At 48.4% G+C, this 16,134-nt stretch overlaps 1 protein-coding gene across 1 annotated transcript in view; it reads right to left on the bottom strand.

Annotated features, from left to right (window-relative positions):
* The window catches only part of znf385a (zinc finger protein 385A), a 31,753-nt gene extending 19,719 nt beyond the window's left edge, over nucleotides 1–12,034 (bottom strand). Inside the window, exon 1 of the mRNA XM_037279216.1 lies at nucleotides 11,461–12,034. Within this exon, the coding sequence (XP_037135111.1) occupies nucleotides 11,461–11,470 (10 nt within the window). The 5' untranslated portion in view covers nucleotides 11,471–12,034. The remainder of the gene's footprint in view (nucleotides 1–11,460) is intronic.
* Nucleotides 12,035–16,134: the final 4,100 nt, after the last annotated feature.

The raw sequence follows: 16,134 nt of genomic DNA, 5'->3' as shown, positions 1-16,134 counted from the left end.
AAACTCCTCTTCAGCAAGCTCTCGGATTAAGCCTTTTAATATCCGCCGGCGCGTTCAAATTCCAACCCCCGCGACTTAAAGCTTTCGCTGCTCTCCTTTCGGGGATTGCTGGGGGCTACACGATATTCTCGCTTGGCCTGGAAAATTTTCCATCTACCTGCCTCTGCACCGGCAAGATGTAATTTGAGGCTTTCTCGACACCCGGGCTTGTTCATCAAACTCAAAGCGCGCCGGATGAGATCAGAGGAAGCTTCTGCGCGGGTGATGCTAAGCGATGCACTCGACAAACTTTGGATTAGAGAGAGCGCCTTTGTCAGACAGAGTGCTGTCAAGTGGAGATTGCCTTCTGCTGAGCATCTGTCAGCCTCCAGGTGGGGACGACTGCATCGTTACCGCAGCTTAAGCACTTGGGGTGCTCCAAACGTTGGAAAAAAGCACACTGGCGCTGCTCAACCCGTTCGCTACCAATGACGGTTATAGACGTCAAAGATTAACAGTGAACGAGTTAAGGAATGTAATTGGAATCAACAAAATGATTGATTTGGTGGTCTGTCTGTGCACGCCTTGGCCACTTGAGGGCAGTATAAAACAGGCAACATGATAGACATGGACACGGTCACAACTTCTCAAGAAACTGCAGTAATTAATTATTCGTTGGCAGTGGAAAAAGAATCAGTTTCATCAATCACAAGTTGCACGGAAGGTATTTGCAAACGCGTGAGGGCGTGTCAAAAAGGTCACGGGCGGCTTAGTTCCAATATGAGTTGCAACATGTTCTCGTTTCAGTGCAGCGTATTCTGTACGCCGTGCAGACTTGTGCTCGGTCTGCTCTGAAATGTCCCTACGCAATCGCAAACTACCACTTTACAGAACAATAATTCAATCATTTTGACTGCGCTAAGCATCACAAAGGTCATTCGGGTTCATGAAGAAAAACCCGGCAACACGCCAATCTCAGCTCGCGGCTTTTCTCGCAATTGTTTTAATTTCAAGGCAAGTTGAAGCTTCAATTTATGGGCTGGCTGTAATGAAAGGCTTGATGCAATAGTAATGACACCCCAGTGGGATGATTGGGACACGTTGGAGCCCCCCCAGGTAGATCCCACTTTGATATCCGCTAAGTCGCCGAATCCACGCAATAACATTTAATTGCCGCTCGGTTAGTTTAGAAGACAACAACAGACGAACGCAAGTGATGTCAGAATCATGGAATGACTGCTCGTGACCTGTCTGACCTCAACTCGGCAAAGCGGAACGTCTTGAACACACACAAACACACACACACACACACACCAGTGCACGTGAGCCACAGATGCACCTCCCTTAATCCTCCAGATAAATCTCTTGCTGGCTCCTGCAAGCGGACCTTCGCAAAAGCGCTCGGCTTTTGTACTTGTGGCTCGAGGGATTTCACGCGTGTGTGTTTGGTGGGGGCACCTCTGGCTAACACACATGCATGCCCGCTTGACTTCTCCAGCTTTACACAAACAAGTCCTTTGACTGGGCAACGGCGTACGAATAATGGAGCGCGCCGAAGGTGGATGCGCAAAAAGTATGCAGCGCCGAGCTTCACGTTGAGTCGGCGTCTGCGGGTCTCATGTCACGACACGCACTCGCTCGCTCAGAGGAGGATTTATATACTTAATGAAAATATGCCAGAGTTGGCTCTCAGCCACGGCATTCCCTCATGATGGTTATCTCCAAAGCGCGATGAAAAGGTAACGTGGACTCGAGACTGAGGCCCTGGGACAAAATGATTTTGTCGGGCCGCTTTGAGGTCAGACGAATAGCTAATGGGAGCGGACAGCCCGGGGTGAGGGCTCCAACGCAGACGGTGCCAGGGCGACGCTGCAGCTTAGCACAACAATAACATGCAAAAGAGGAGAAGAAGATGAATGCGCTCGCAACTCTCTGGATAACTGGGAAAGAGCAGAAAGCACACAAATGGTAGACTTTGTAGACTTGGCACTAGAAACAAATTTCATCATTTAGAAAATGAACATCTGGATCCGGAACTCTATTTCAACTCTTTGAGATTTTAAATTAAATTCAGCAGGAGTCATATTTTTAGTGCAATATATGCCACAGAATATATTTAAGATATGTACAAAGATGCAGGCATTGGATGATTCAAGTCTAACAGCTTGCAGCGATATGGCACAGTGCAAAGGTCAAAAGTGTTAGCAAAGGAATCCAAGCTTGATTATTGACCTTTGGAGGCGGCGCACAAACGGTTTCCCAACCCAAAAGGCCATTTTTGTTGTGTCTGCCGCAAGACTTGTGGGCATGGATGACAAAAGTGGGGCGGAGCAAAAAAGGGGGCGTGGCCACCAAAGTGACGCAAGGTGAAGCGCCGCCATCTCCTTCCACCTGGCCTCCATTGTTTTCCATCCCGCAGCCAGCCCTCCCCCACATCCTCTCCGTCTTTTGTTTGGGCGGGCGGTACCCTGCTGGAACAATAGCCGGCAACTTTATTCCCAGGAACTTGTGCCCTCAGGTGTGCAATTCTATCAGCCCAAATGCAGTTTGGGCAGGGAGGAATGTTCCATCAGCCTAATAGAGCGGGGGAGGGGCTGGGTTAGCCCAAGCAACAAGCATGTCCTTTAACATTAAGCCAGCCAAACGGAGCCCAATCTTTTTAAGTAGCGGGTTCACTTGTCATTGCAGAGTGGGACAGCTGACACTCCAAGGGAGGAATCCAAACATGATCATTTTCCCCACACAAGCCGTTTTCAAATTTGATGAATGCGCACTTGGCATATTTTTCCAAGAAAGCAGCGATTGCATCACTCGACGAGCCGCCGTCGTTCCCGGCCGCCATAAATCTCAGTCCTGTGGCGCAATCGAGCCTGAGATCACAGCAAACGTCAAATCAAAATGAACAACGGTGAGCTTTTCCGACATGTTTTTTAACAAAGCCGAGCGTGGATGAAAGGAAAGGCGCGGATTGCGGCTTTTGAAAGTCGCTCCAAGGCGCCTTGTCGACGAGCATCGGTGAAGAAATGGGACGGCAACACGTTCGCGAGGTGTGACTTTTGATTGTGATCAGACACGAAGCCTTGTAAAGTAAATTCTCATCTGTCAAAACGACTTTGACGTTTTGCGACACCCTGGCTCGCCAAAAACAACGAGCTGGCTGGAGAAAAAAAGAACTTGACAGCTAGCAAAGAGAGAAATGTGCCCTGGTGGGAGAATCAATCAATTCCTCTGCACATGAATTTTGCTAATTATGACTCAGGAAATGCTGAATCGGCAAGATTTACAAAGTGGAATCCATTTACGGGGCCCCGAGTGTGACAATAATAAGTTTTGCAATCGTACCAAAATGTGCAGTCGTCCCGATTTGAAGAATTAAAATACACGCTATCATATTAGCCAGCAAATTGCTGCTCCTCGAGCCGACGTCACCATTCTGAGGAGCAGAAATGGAAAAAAAAAAAGGAGGAGAGTACGTCCGGCACTGCGGCTCGGCCTCATTGCTGTTTTGATTCTTTTGCTAATGAGCAGCGCCTTGCTCCGGCTGCCATACAAAGGCCCGATTGAATCTGGCACGCCATTAGCATGTCGGAGAGGCCCGGCCGGCTTCGTTCGTCCGTGAGCCGCTGACTGACAGCGGCTGTCATCTCCGTAATTGCGCCGCACGCCGAAGCCAACGCCGGCCCGAGAGAGCCACGTGGTGCCGGGAAGAGGCGGGACTTGGAAAAAGCGGGGATTAGGATTTAAAAGGGGATTCGGGGAGGAGAGAGGGAGACGACAGGCTGAGGAGAATTAGCCAGCAAACTCCACGTCGGTGAGCTCAAAGAGGACGCTGGCGCAGATGACACAGACCTTGACTTTGTGAAAATAAATAAAGTTAATTTAAAAAAACTATTTATACTTTGGTATGATGCCGTGCGTGGCGCAATTGCAAAACAAACCTTTTCAAGGAACAGTTTGCAATTAAAAAGAAAAAAAAAAGTGCCACCGTGACCTCCGAAAAACCAGCAGTCAGCATGACACTGATCTTAATTGTAACCTTCAGGAGCTCTGCTCAAATTTGTCTGGAAAAGCCACCTCGAGTAAATTAAAAAACTGATAAGACATTTTAGGTGTTCCTGCTCCTGATGTGTGTTTAAGTCCTGTTTGTTCTCCCCATAGCTCAAGTGGGACGTTAATTCTCCTCTTTGTCACCTTCACTTGCAACGTCTTTGCTTACGCTGCTTCCCCCCCCCCCCTCTGCGACCCTTTGGCTCTTTTCTCAGCACTCAATGTTCATTGTACAAACAGCATGAAGACACGCATGCAAGACATCTAAAATGGGCCAATCACTCCAGCCCCACCCCCATCCACTCGCCATCCCTGTCGCTGGCTGGCTTGACGCTGCGCTTTGCTTCTTTTCTGGGCTGCGCTGACATGCTTGCAGTCAGTCTCAATGTGTGTGTGTGTGTGTGTGTGTGTGTGTGTGCGTGCGTGCGACTGTGATGTGCAGTGCAAGCACATTTTCAAGCTTGAGCCACCTGGGTGACACTGAAAGATGTTTCCCACACACGAGGCGCTTCCTTACCCCCAAACATCCGAAAATATGGCGCTCACATTCTTCTAACTCACTGCAGCAAGAATGTGAAAATTCACATGTTGGTTTCCAATGTCTAAGCGTATGTTCAACAACCAAATTCCATATGATGATTTAGTTTATGCAGACGTATACAAGTGTTGATTTTGTGACAATGTTTGTGTTGGTGCGCCGTGAAATTGCTGCGACATACAAATATTGAAATGCAAGCACCGAAGCAACATGTTAGATGCGATGCTCACAGTATTTTTTATCCTTTGCGAAAAAAATAACTAATTTGTCTGCAGATTACTGAGACGGCTGTGAAACACTTCTTTGTGTGTCTCCGTATGCATTACACTGCCCCCAGGTGGCAAGGCGAGCACATTGCAAGGAGCAGTCCGAAGGAGAAGAAAAAAATGGAGTGAAATCTGTTTTATCTTTACATTTGAGTTGAGTGTCGTTAAATATTTGTTCATAAACGACGAATTACAGAACACTGTTTAAAAACTGTCAGATTAATGACACTGGTGCTTTGAGTCACGAACATGGCTCAAACTTGGACCTCAAGGCACCACTGGATTTCTTTTGAAAATAAAAACCCACTCAAGGGTCAGACTATATTATATTTAATAGAATCTTCCATTGCGCGCACGCGTGATGTGCATGAGAGTCCGTTTGCCGACATGTGACGGAATGTCACGGACAGAGTGCGAGTTCATCGCTCGGCGGCCGACGGACGTGACAGCGGCAACAAAGCGTTGCGCAACCACGCAAGACGCGCCACGTACGCGCCCACTCCCTGCCATCGCTTTCCTTCGCTCGCCTTCAAGTCTGCCTCGATAGGAGCCTCAGACTGCGGCAGTGCGGGGCAGTGAGGCGGAAAATACAGTGATTGTCGCTGACAAAAATAGAGGAGCTGGGAGGGTGGGGGGAGGGACGGGAGGCAGGGGGAGTCAAAGGATGACAATGCAAGGGCATGAAGAGAATTGACGGATAGAGCAGCAAAGCTTCGGGGGTATATGGAGTCTCTGAGTTGATGTAGGTGGGGGCCCAAAAAAAAAAAAAAGGGGCACCTTGTTCTGCACCATGCGCCCACGCAGCGAGCCAGCTGTCCGGCTCGCTCTCAAGGAGGGTTGGGGGGGGGGGGGGTACTGGGACATGCAATATTCATGAGCAGGGGTCTATTTGGCTGCGTCATCGCCCTTACCTCTCTGCCAATAACAATCTGTCACTGGAGTCACCTTTATTCAGCCCTCAGGGAACTACAGCAGAAAAATGGAGTGAGGATCATGTTTTTATTCTCCCGAGCTTTAAGATTGAATGACAGAGATGATTGATGTTTTTGTACTGTGCATTTGGTCCAGTGGAGGCGAAGTCATTGAAATCCAGGAAAAGGAATTTCTTGGATCAGCCGAGTGATGTTTGAAACAACATTGAATGTAATTATCGCAATTAAAGTGGCATATTTCATCGAAGGCCGCCATCCTTTTGCCTGTCGCAGCCTGCCCGCTTGCCTGCCAGCCTGAACCGTGAAGGTCACCCTCCCTGCAGCTACGGATTGCACAGGCAGGCACAATATGATGCCGCCCTTCGACAGAGGTCTCCACCTTGCCTTGCTAAGGACAAACCCCCTGGAACTTTTTTGTGTTTGTATAGATTTAGGATTAACCACAGTAAGTGTTTAGGATATTTAAAATAATAATAATAACAAAAACAAACAGCATACAGACTTTTCCTGGGTGTGCCGTGCACATGCTGAAGGAACGCAAAAACAGTACTCGAGTAAAAGATGAGCAGCCACTGTCTTCGAAGGAGACATGAGGGTGTGCCACCAGGAGAACCTTCATGTTTGTCTGCTGACCTGGATTCAAAAGAGGGCCGGTGTCACCTTTTATCTTGCAAACTAGCTCACTGAGGGTCCGTTGAGGAGGACAGGAGACATTTGATGACAAATGTCTGCAGTCAGGTCCATTTTTAGGGGTCAGCAGAGTTTCTTTTGGGGAAAAAAAAAAGTCATACACTCGCACACATCTCGTGTGGTCCATCCCTGCTGTGACCTTAATTTGTTGTGTCTTGAGGAGGCGTGCCAAACGGGCAGCTGATGCTCCCTGAGGGGACACGCTGACAAATCGTGTGAGCATTAGCTGCCTGCCATGAGGGATGGAGAGCGCACACACATATGCAGTCTTTACATGCAGACTACATGTGAAGACGAGAGGAAGGAAGGATGGTAAGGAAGGAAGGAAGGAAGGATGGAAGGAAGAGGAAGGAAGGAAGGAAGGAAGGAAGGAAGAGGAAGGAAGGAAGGAAGGAAGGAAGGAAGGAAGGAAGGAAGGAAGGAAGGATGGTAAGGAAGGAAGGAAGGAAGGAAGGAAGGAAGGAAGGAGGGAAGGAAGGAAGGAAGGAAGGAAGGAAGGAAGGAAGGAAGGAAGGAAGGAAGGAAGGAAGGAAGGAAGGAAGGAAGGAAAACTTGCTGAGCAACTGGTGAAAGTAACGCGACACAAGCTGTCTCCCTGCTAGCTAATCCTCTAAGCAAAGATTTGTGGCAGTGCCAACCAAATCTATTGGGACATTTCAAAACAAGTCATCACAGGTTCGGTGGAGAAAACGAGGTAACTGGCAAGCTTTTTTTCTTGCGGCTCACGTGATTTGGTTTCCGCAAGCCTGTTCTCATCATCCCCCTTGTATCCACCAATCGGCTCTTTCCGTCCGCTTGGGTCTTGTCCGGGTGCGCCTCGTTGCCACGTCAAATCTGTTGTCAATTCATACTGTTGAGTTTATTCCCTGTGTTACTTGAGTTTTTCTTTCGAGGGTGGGGTTTATTTTTGTGTTAGATTGATTTCACATGGATTCTAGTTTTTCTTTTGCTGTGAATAAATGCGAATTTTGGAAATTCACCACTGCAAATAAACCCAAAAATATCATTGAAATGATATCTCTCGAGGACAGTAGTACGACATTTCCGTCAGTTTAAAATAACATTTATAGAAAAACATCCGGGGGGAAAAAGGAGCTGAAAAGATAGAAGCATATGTTCTTCACTCTCCTCACATATGCAAGCGTTGCTGTCTTCAAGCCCAACATTATTCAAATGTCAACGTGTGGTGCCGCTTCTAAGTGCATCAATATGCTAATGCTGCTTCCATTGCTTTGCAAATTATCTTTTGTAGTGTTGCTTTACATTTCACAAGGCGGCTTAAAATTACTCTTGACGCGCTGAAAATGCTGCAACGGGAACGTCATCTTATGACGTAGGCGTCACACGCCGTCACGGATATCCTCAGCTCCCACTTTGGCCCTGACAGCCTTTCTAATCTGCACCTCTGGCATCTCCCGCCCCACCCCGCCCTGCCCCTCCCTCCGGCCTCAGGGGCGCTGCGTGGGGCAGGTCCTGGCAAAACCCCCTCTCACACGCTCTCTTCAAGAGACTCGAGACAGGTGTGCATACCAGACCTGCAGCGGCTTCTCCTTGAACCAACGCTCCAAATACGTGCGGGCTGTCAGCGGGCTAGACGACACATTGGGCTCACTCTCAACTCCGGCTACTGCCATCTTTTTGTCACAGGGGAAGATTTAGTTGGCAGTGTCTGCGTGGCCAATCAGGCTATTTTGAGAATCTCGCTGTAACATTAAGGATTAGCTTCTTGGAAGCCAATGAAGCAGGTTTTGTGCGTGTGTGTGCGCGTGGTTATCCCGAGGACGGAAAAGAAAATAGCCTTTGTGATGGTCGTGATCAGGAATTGAGGTGATGGCATTTCCAGCGGTATGTCATGGATAAAGCTCGTATGGGCCAGATTCCATGAGTCAGACGATACAAGAGAAAGCTGGGCTTGGTGCGTGTGCGTTGCTGAAAGGAATCCGTTTCTTCCCGTGGGCCAATTTTGAACTGAAAGACGAGTATGTGGCCATTATCTTACTCGTTTCCTTCGCTCGTGTCGTACGTTTCTCCCACGCCTTCCCGTGCATCTTCGTCGCCACGGTGACCTTGTTGCTTCTCAAGGACAATTGATTTGGGAGGAATCTCCTCTATTAGCACTTTTCACTGCATTCGCTTCTCATCGTCTTCAGGCTGCACAGAAATAATAACGCGTCATCTCTGCCCACCAAACACGTTTGCTTTGATGCTCGGCTGCTGCCGCTTAGGGATTTGTTACGAGTCTTGCCGAATGAGGTGATCGATAAAAAAGCCTTTAACTTTTCACGATGGCTCCTGACAAAATATTTTGTTTAACCGTTAACAAAGCAAGAGAATTTCTCCCCAAATATCTCAGAAGGCTTTGAATGTAGCGCAACCACACCGTCGGGGCGCAGTTTATTTTCCAAATTCTCGTTAGCGAGCGAGATTGAGAAGCTCAAGTGTAACAAGCTAGCACGAGCGGTTAAATGTTCGGACGTGTTTTCCAATCAGCTAGCATGAGGCGCAGCGTGAAGCAGAGAACGGATCGACGGCCCCTGACTCGGCGGCGCTCCACACGACATTACACAAAGAAGGATGCGGTCGGGCACAAACGCTTTCCTCCGCGCCAGCCCAATGACGGCCCCCGTCGTCAGAGTCTCCCGCACGTTTATTGACAAAACAGGCTTGTGGACAAGCGGACGAGTCGGATGTACGACTCCACATCGACGTACGTAGCTTACACTCAGCTAATCACCGATGATGTGTTTTTCCTGGCGTCTCTTCTTGCAATCTGTTCACTTCTGACTTGTCATCGGCCTGGAACGCTCACGAGTCCAGCAGGAGCCAAGGCGAGGCTCGTAATTATTTCTTGAATCTTTGGCCCTAGCACGTGCTATATGGATGGCAGTCAAAATGGCGCATGAATAAATTCAGTGAAACAAAACCGATTTGAAGAATTGTGCTCCACCGGATTATTTCAACACAAGCTCATCTTCAGAATTGTCGAATATGCAAATAAAAGCCAGAGGGATGACGTGTGTATGCGTACTTGGCAAACGTCTGCCTCGTCGAGGCCTTCTAATTAGTGTGTCGCTTTGACGCAAACACGGGGAGCAGTTGAGAAAATGGGCAAGAAGTTCTGATCTGCTCAAATTTTTCTCTCTCTCTTGTGTCACTTTGAGTTGACCTGCTGGAGCCAGTTGAGGGCAGTTCAAAAGCGAGCCAGGCTTTATGAAAACAGATTAGGCGTCCAAATACAAAGCGTCAGATGAAGGTAGATGAAACACGCACAAAAAATCCACAGGAAGCCGAGCATCAGCACAACATTCCTTGCTTGACCGATGAAAGATGTAAAATTATGCTACGTATGTCAAAGTATTGGCTTTTCCGTATCAATTTTCTATTTTGTTTAACATTTATTTATTTATTTGATTTTAATTTGATTTATTTTTATTTATTTTTGTATTTTTATTATATTGGCAAAGAGTGAACAATTCTTCCAAATAGATGAATGGTGCCAATGGTGTGCGTATTGAGATGATTTTTATGGTGTGTTTGCAATGTTATGAACTCTCCCTGCCACATGCTGCTTGGAATTCAGTCAAATGGGGCCGATTGCCTCCAAAGTGCGCTCCAATTGATTGACTTTCTGATCCACGGGTTGCCCCGGAGGGCAACCAAAGAGCACGTCCACTGACATTCCCATAATTACCACTGTCACATTGAAAAATGGCCACCGGGGCTTGTACGACCTTCATCGTGTTATTTTCTCCAAAATGGACTCTCGAGTGCACAATAAACAGTAGAAGGTGGAGACGCTCAAGGTCATTCACAGCAAACGCCAGCTGCTTACGAGCGTTTACATTTTTGGAATGTCACAACTCATGCTTGTTTGTGTTCTAGCCGCACTTAAAAGATTGGACGGTGCATGAAAAGGGACAAAAAGTACGACTCGATGATCCTCGACACTACGCAGGCCGCAAACGAAAAACGAGAGTCATCGTCCAAGCCAACCGTTGCCGCTGAGGAACTTAAGCGTTGCCTGACTAATATCATTCACAAGCGCCACACACACACACACACACACACACACGTCACGTCTAACTAAAGCGCTGCAAGCTCCGGCAAAAACCTGAACGTGCCAACTCTGCCGGAATGATAAACAAGAGAAAGCAAAGTGGATTTTGTTCTTTTCAAAGTCTGCATGCTCTGAAAACACGTCTGCCCACAGAGCAGAAGCCGAATCAGTCCAGGCATGCGTTAACACAAAGTGGCGTCTCCGCCAGCGCGCATAGCGACGCAATTAACGCACACACACACAAACACACACACATTTGCTTGCAGATGCTGGTGGGCATGAGGTAGATATAGTTAAATGCATAAACATTGTCCTTCATCACGCATGATCGGCCATGTGGACTTGGAGAGGCGAGCGCTCGTGCACGAGGCGGCAGCGATGTGTGTGCGGGATCCCACTGTCAGACATGGCCACTACGAGAGCGGAATATTAAATGCCAAAGTGCCGACCGAGCGCCCGGTTGGCCGGCTGACTCACAACCCATCAAGACTGCATCAGAACTCCATTTTTTTTTTTTTTGCTGCTGCTGAACTGAATTAAAATGAGTTGAGGGCATCCGATGCATCACATCTGACAGCGGTTCCCCCAAATCTGTAAATACTGTCGAGCTTCGGAATTGGTTCCCCATTGACGATGCTATCCACCTTCGACTCCTCAAGCCAGGTCATGTGACCAAACATGTCCTAATCAGATAGTTGAGCGTTAAACAATTTGACCTTGTCTGTCATCGCTCACACCTGCCATATTAATGGCACGCAATGATGATAATTACAAGCCCTCGCTGGGATTTAAAGCTTTTACCCCGCCGCCGGCCTGTGTTGACAGATGTGGAATGAACACCGCCGCGCACGCCGCACCACTAATGAAGAGCCGCCAGCTTAGCAAAGGAATTAGTCAGCCGGCAAAACCGTTGACCTTACGAGCGCAAAATAGCAAAAACTGCCAACTCACCCAAAATCATGCTGCGTGCTGGCTGCGGGTCAGCCGACGGCCCCGTCGCAAAGCTTCTGGGGACGGATAGCTCCAAAGTCCTTCCTCAGAGGTGAACTCCAGTAGGAGGCAAGTCAGAGAGCCTGACGGGAGCAGAGAGAGCTGCTGCTGCTGCTGCCGCCACCGCTGCTGCTGCTGCTGCGCATGCCGTCCGCTATGCCCGCACTCGCCAGGTGAAAAGCTAGGTGTGGATGTGAGAAAGAGAGAGAGAGCGAGGGAGAGAGAGAGCAAGCTCACGTGTGTGTGTTTAGATGAGGGTGGGGGGGGCAGTGTTCCTGCAGCTGTGGCTCAGGTAAGCTTGAGGACACTACAGAGGGGGTTTACTTGCAAAGGGGAACAAGGGAGGGGAGAGTCAGGAGGAGGCGGGGGAACCTAAAGTGAGCTAACCAATCAGAGGGGAAGACTACACAACCAAAGTCTTCTTCTTCTTCTTCACAGTAGCCAGGAGGGATTGCAGTGAGCTCCAAGAAACAACTGACAGGCAACTTCTTCACAAGTATTATTTCATTCCGACGCTTCAACTGGCACACACTGTCTTCTCCAGCTCTGTGTGTGGTTTTGGGGCTTGCGTATAACCGAGAGGCACCTTGCATGCCTTCACTCTGATTGGTGGCAGCCAGCACCAATGGGAGCCGCAGAAGACACTTGTCATCATGCAGAGTGGAAGTCATGAAGGAGAGAAGGAGCTTGACCGAGAACGCGATCTCCTCCCACCATCCCGTTTCTCGCATTGACTTTGCACAGACACGCAGCGCCTCCCTGCAGGCTCTCGGATTGTCACATCTGTTTAGCGAGCGCAATTGTTGTCTCCTCTCTGTCCTCTAACTTGCTGCGTCTGTGTGACTTGCCAAAGGATGAACCTTTTCTCTATTTAAATCGTTGCCGCTACTGTTTCTCTTAACCTACTCGGGCAAGAAGGAAGGGGTGGGGGTTACGCAAAAAGATGAAATGGAAGGCGACAAGCAGAGGAAGCAGTAGCCTATGAAGGAGAAGGAGGGGGGCAGTGATTCGACTCAATGCAAAGCGACAGAGGGATGAAGCGATGTGGAGTGGCAGCGAGGAGGAGACCAAGCGCAAAGTCACAGCAGAAAGGCAGCACAAAATGAAACATTGTGCAAAGAGGAGCCGCCTCTCCAACAACAGCAACAGCTCCTCACTTTCACAATCAAGAGGAGTCGCAGCATGGCTTTTGAAAAGCACCCTGACGCAATGTTAGCGCAAAGCTTAAGAGAAGGCTTAACGGAGCTGTCAAAAAATTAATCCCCGACCGGGCGGGCGGGCGTGTATGCTTGGAGACATAAACACGTGAGCCCGCGGCTACGGAAAACGCTGTCTGATGTTCACAGCGCCTCTTCGAGTTGCGCGAGCTGCTTCCCTCGCTGCATGGGTTTCCTCTCAGCCTCCATGCATGCACTAAAAGCGTCTTAGGTTTGGAGGAGGAGGTGATGAGTCACTGGCCGCCGATGCCACAAAGATTCCCAACAACTGCACCGCCGCCGTTGTATGCAAACACTGACAACTAGCAAACAAAATTCCACGAGGGAAGAAGACAAACACGTGCTTTCAGATCCTGTTTCTGCGGTTTAGCAAAAGAAAAAAAAAGCTTAACAAGCTACTTTAACCAAACACAACAAACGAGTGAACCCTTCGTCGATGAATCATATTTGGCCCCACACGTGCGCTTTTTTACCAGCCAATCAGAATAGAAAGTTCAGTCAGCAATGGAAAGGCCATGATTGTGGAATATTACAGGGATGCCTTGAGATAAGAGTCATTTTTCTTTCCCTTGATCAGGCTTGTAACACTTGTATTGCAAATCATCATTTCGTATTGAAATCTCATTCATCCCATTCATTTTGCCAAAGATATTGAATATACCGTATTGGCCCGAATATAAGACGACCCTGATTATAAGATGACTCCCTCTTTTTCAAGACTCAAGTTTGAAAAAAAGCCTTTGTCTCGACCCCGAATGTAAGACGACCCCCCCCCCCCTTTTTAAGTTTTATTTCAATGAAAAAACCTCATCTTATATTCGGGCCAATACGGTATCCCTGCACATTTGGTACACTAATGCTCGAGGCATTGCAACTCTGCCACATTGAGGCCATTTGCTCGCCTCGCTATGGTGTTACATCACTTGTTAGCGTTTAGCTAAGCGGACTTTAAGCTATATTCACATTTTAACGGTAAACTAAAAGTGGGAGTAGCAATAAACAGCTTAAAGGTTCTTTTGAAGAAGGCAAGTATGTGAAGCTCCAACGCAATGATTCACTGATTTCTCAATCTGCATTCCTATCGTCATAATTAGTTTTGTTTACTTGGCAATCAGCCAAGGCGGGACGCTGACAGCAAAGCACGAACAAACAGGCGGACGGATGAAGATGACGGCAACAAGTAAAAGCGGTGGAAGCGATCGATACGGCCACGTGTGAAGGTCGCTCTCAGTCAGCACAAAAGTTGCGCTCGGGTTTCCTCATTAGTTGCGTCGCTATCAATAATTCAGAGACGCCCCTTGTCCGCGTTCAATGGTCCGAGTGCTAATGTGCCGTCGAGCAGACGGGGGCCCCGAGGACGGGGTCCGGTGCCACTTTAATGGATGTCACGATGAGAAGGTGGAAGAGGAGGACGGAGATCGGGTGTCCCCGATGAACGAGAGCGCCGAGAGGCGGCGCTGGGTGACGGCGCCGGCCTGGGCCGGGGGCCTCCGAGGGGGGTGCTTGGCATCACCGGACATGGTGAGGAAATTGAGCGGAAGCGACGGAAAATCACTTCTTCGGGCAATGATGTGGTGATTTTTGGCGCCTCGAGGGAGACGCGTCAAGGAAGGAAGCACATACGGAACGTTTTCGATGAATAATAAATTGGCAATGGGCGACCTGTGCGGTCTTCGGGGATTGAGCTCACAATTGTGTCATGATGATGACAAATGACTTTTTAAAGGATGACAGAAGAATGGAATCGAATCATTTTCACATGCTGGGATGGCAATTAACGGTGCATGCGCTAAATGGGAATAAAACATTTTTAGTGCTTTCGGTTCTCATTTTAGCGAGTCAGTCAGCTCCCTTCCATTGTGTGTTGCTGCTTCACTGTAATAAATCCATCCATCCATCCATTTTCTGTACCGCTTAGTCCCCACGGGGGTCGCGGGCGCGCTGGAGCCTATCCCAGCCGTCATCGGGCAGTAGGCGGGGGACACCCTGAACCGGTTGCCAGCCAATCGCAGGGCACACAGAGACAAACAACCATACGCACTCGCACTCACCCAGGGACAATTTGGAGTGCTCAATCGGCCTACCAAGCATGTTTTTGGGTTGTGGGAGGAAACCGGAGTGCCCGGAGAAAACCCACACGGGCCCGGGGAGAACATGCAAACTCCACACAGGGAGGGTCGGAGGTGGAATCGAACCCGCACCCTCCTAACTGTGAGGCGGACGTGCTACCCAGTGCACCACCGAGCCGCCCTGTAATAAATCATATTTATTTATTTATTTATTTATATGTTTGCTGGTTTATTTATTTATTTAGAAAGGGTTCCTGCAAACGATGATTAACTCAGCGTTGCTGCCCCCTAACGGTGGAACAATGTCAACATACCAGCCATACGGCGAAGCCATCAGTTCGTGCAGCTTTGACTTTGTGAAAAGTTCCTGTGAGGAACAAATGATCTCTTCAGTTTGTAAATGCTGATTGCCCGATAGACTGAATGCAACAAATCTGTTGAACACACTTGAAATGTTCAGTCCGAGGAACATCCGGCGAGCTATGAATAGATCAAATCTAGGAGGGTCGGGATCACATTTCCTCATCGATCTACAGTATACCATCCACCATCCAACCTCCGCATTCTTTCCTGAAAGGGAGACGCGGCTAAATCTCTGCGCAGTACAAACGATTGAAGTATGTTCAAGTCAAAGTCAAGAGGCAACTTGTATGCCAGTCATTTATCAAGAACCGGCGGCAGAGAGCTCAATGCTAGTTTGTCTTTGCTCTTTGTGTGTGCTGCGATGTCAAGGTTTGATGTTGATACAGTGTGCGCACTCAGCTAGCTCATATATCAGCACTTCGGGTGCCGGCTGGCACCGAGGTGGTGAATTTAGAACCCGCCTACGACGGTCAAAGGTGAGAGGGCGAGCAGGGGCAAGCGGCGGACATACTTACACTTGCCCGCTTTATAGCCCCGCCCTCCTGCTCTACACGTCTGACTGGACAAAAAAAATGTCAATCATGACAGCAGGAAAATCTTACGGATCTAAAGAATACGTGTTAATTGTTACGTTTTGTTGTTGCTTTTTACTTCGTGTGATGAATCGACAGAATTGAAACACCTTGAATTGGGCGCAGCCTGCATGCACATCTGACATTCGAGTCTATCAGCTCGCAGCCATGACAGATAATCATCACTCTGCATTTAGACCATTGATTATATATGCGGGAAAAGGGAACGACCTCAAGTATCCATTGTAAAAATTGTATTTATGTATTTTAATATACCGTAATTTTCGGACTATAAGTCGCACCGGAGTATAAGTCGCACCAGCCATAAAATGCCCAAAAAAGTGAAAAAAAAACCATATATATGTATATAAATCGCTCCTGAGTATAAGTCGCCCCCCCACCCAAACTATGAAA

The sequence above is a fragment of the Syngnathus acus genome, chromosome 2 (genome assembly GCF_901709675.1).
Source record: "Syngnathus acus chromosome 2, fSynAcu1.2, whole genome shotgun sequence".
Taxonomy (NCBI): domain Eukaryota; kingdom Metazoa; phylum Chordata; class Actinopteri; order Syngnathiformes; family Syngnathidae; genus Syngnathus; species Syngnathus acus.
Note: the sequence above shows the minus strand (reverse complement) of the source record. Positions and strands in the feature narration are given on the sequence as shown.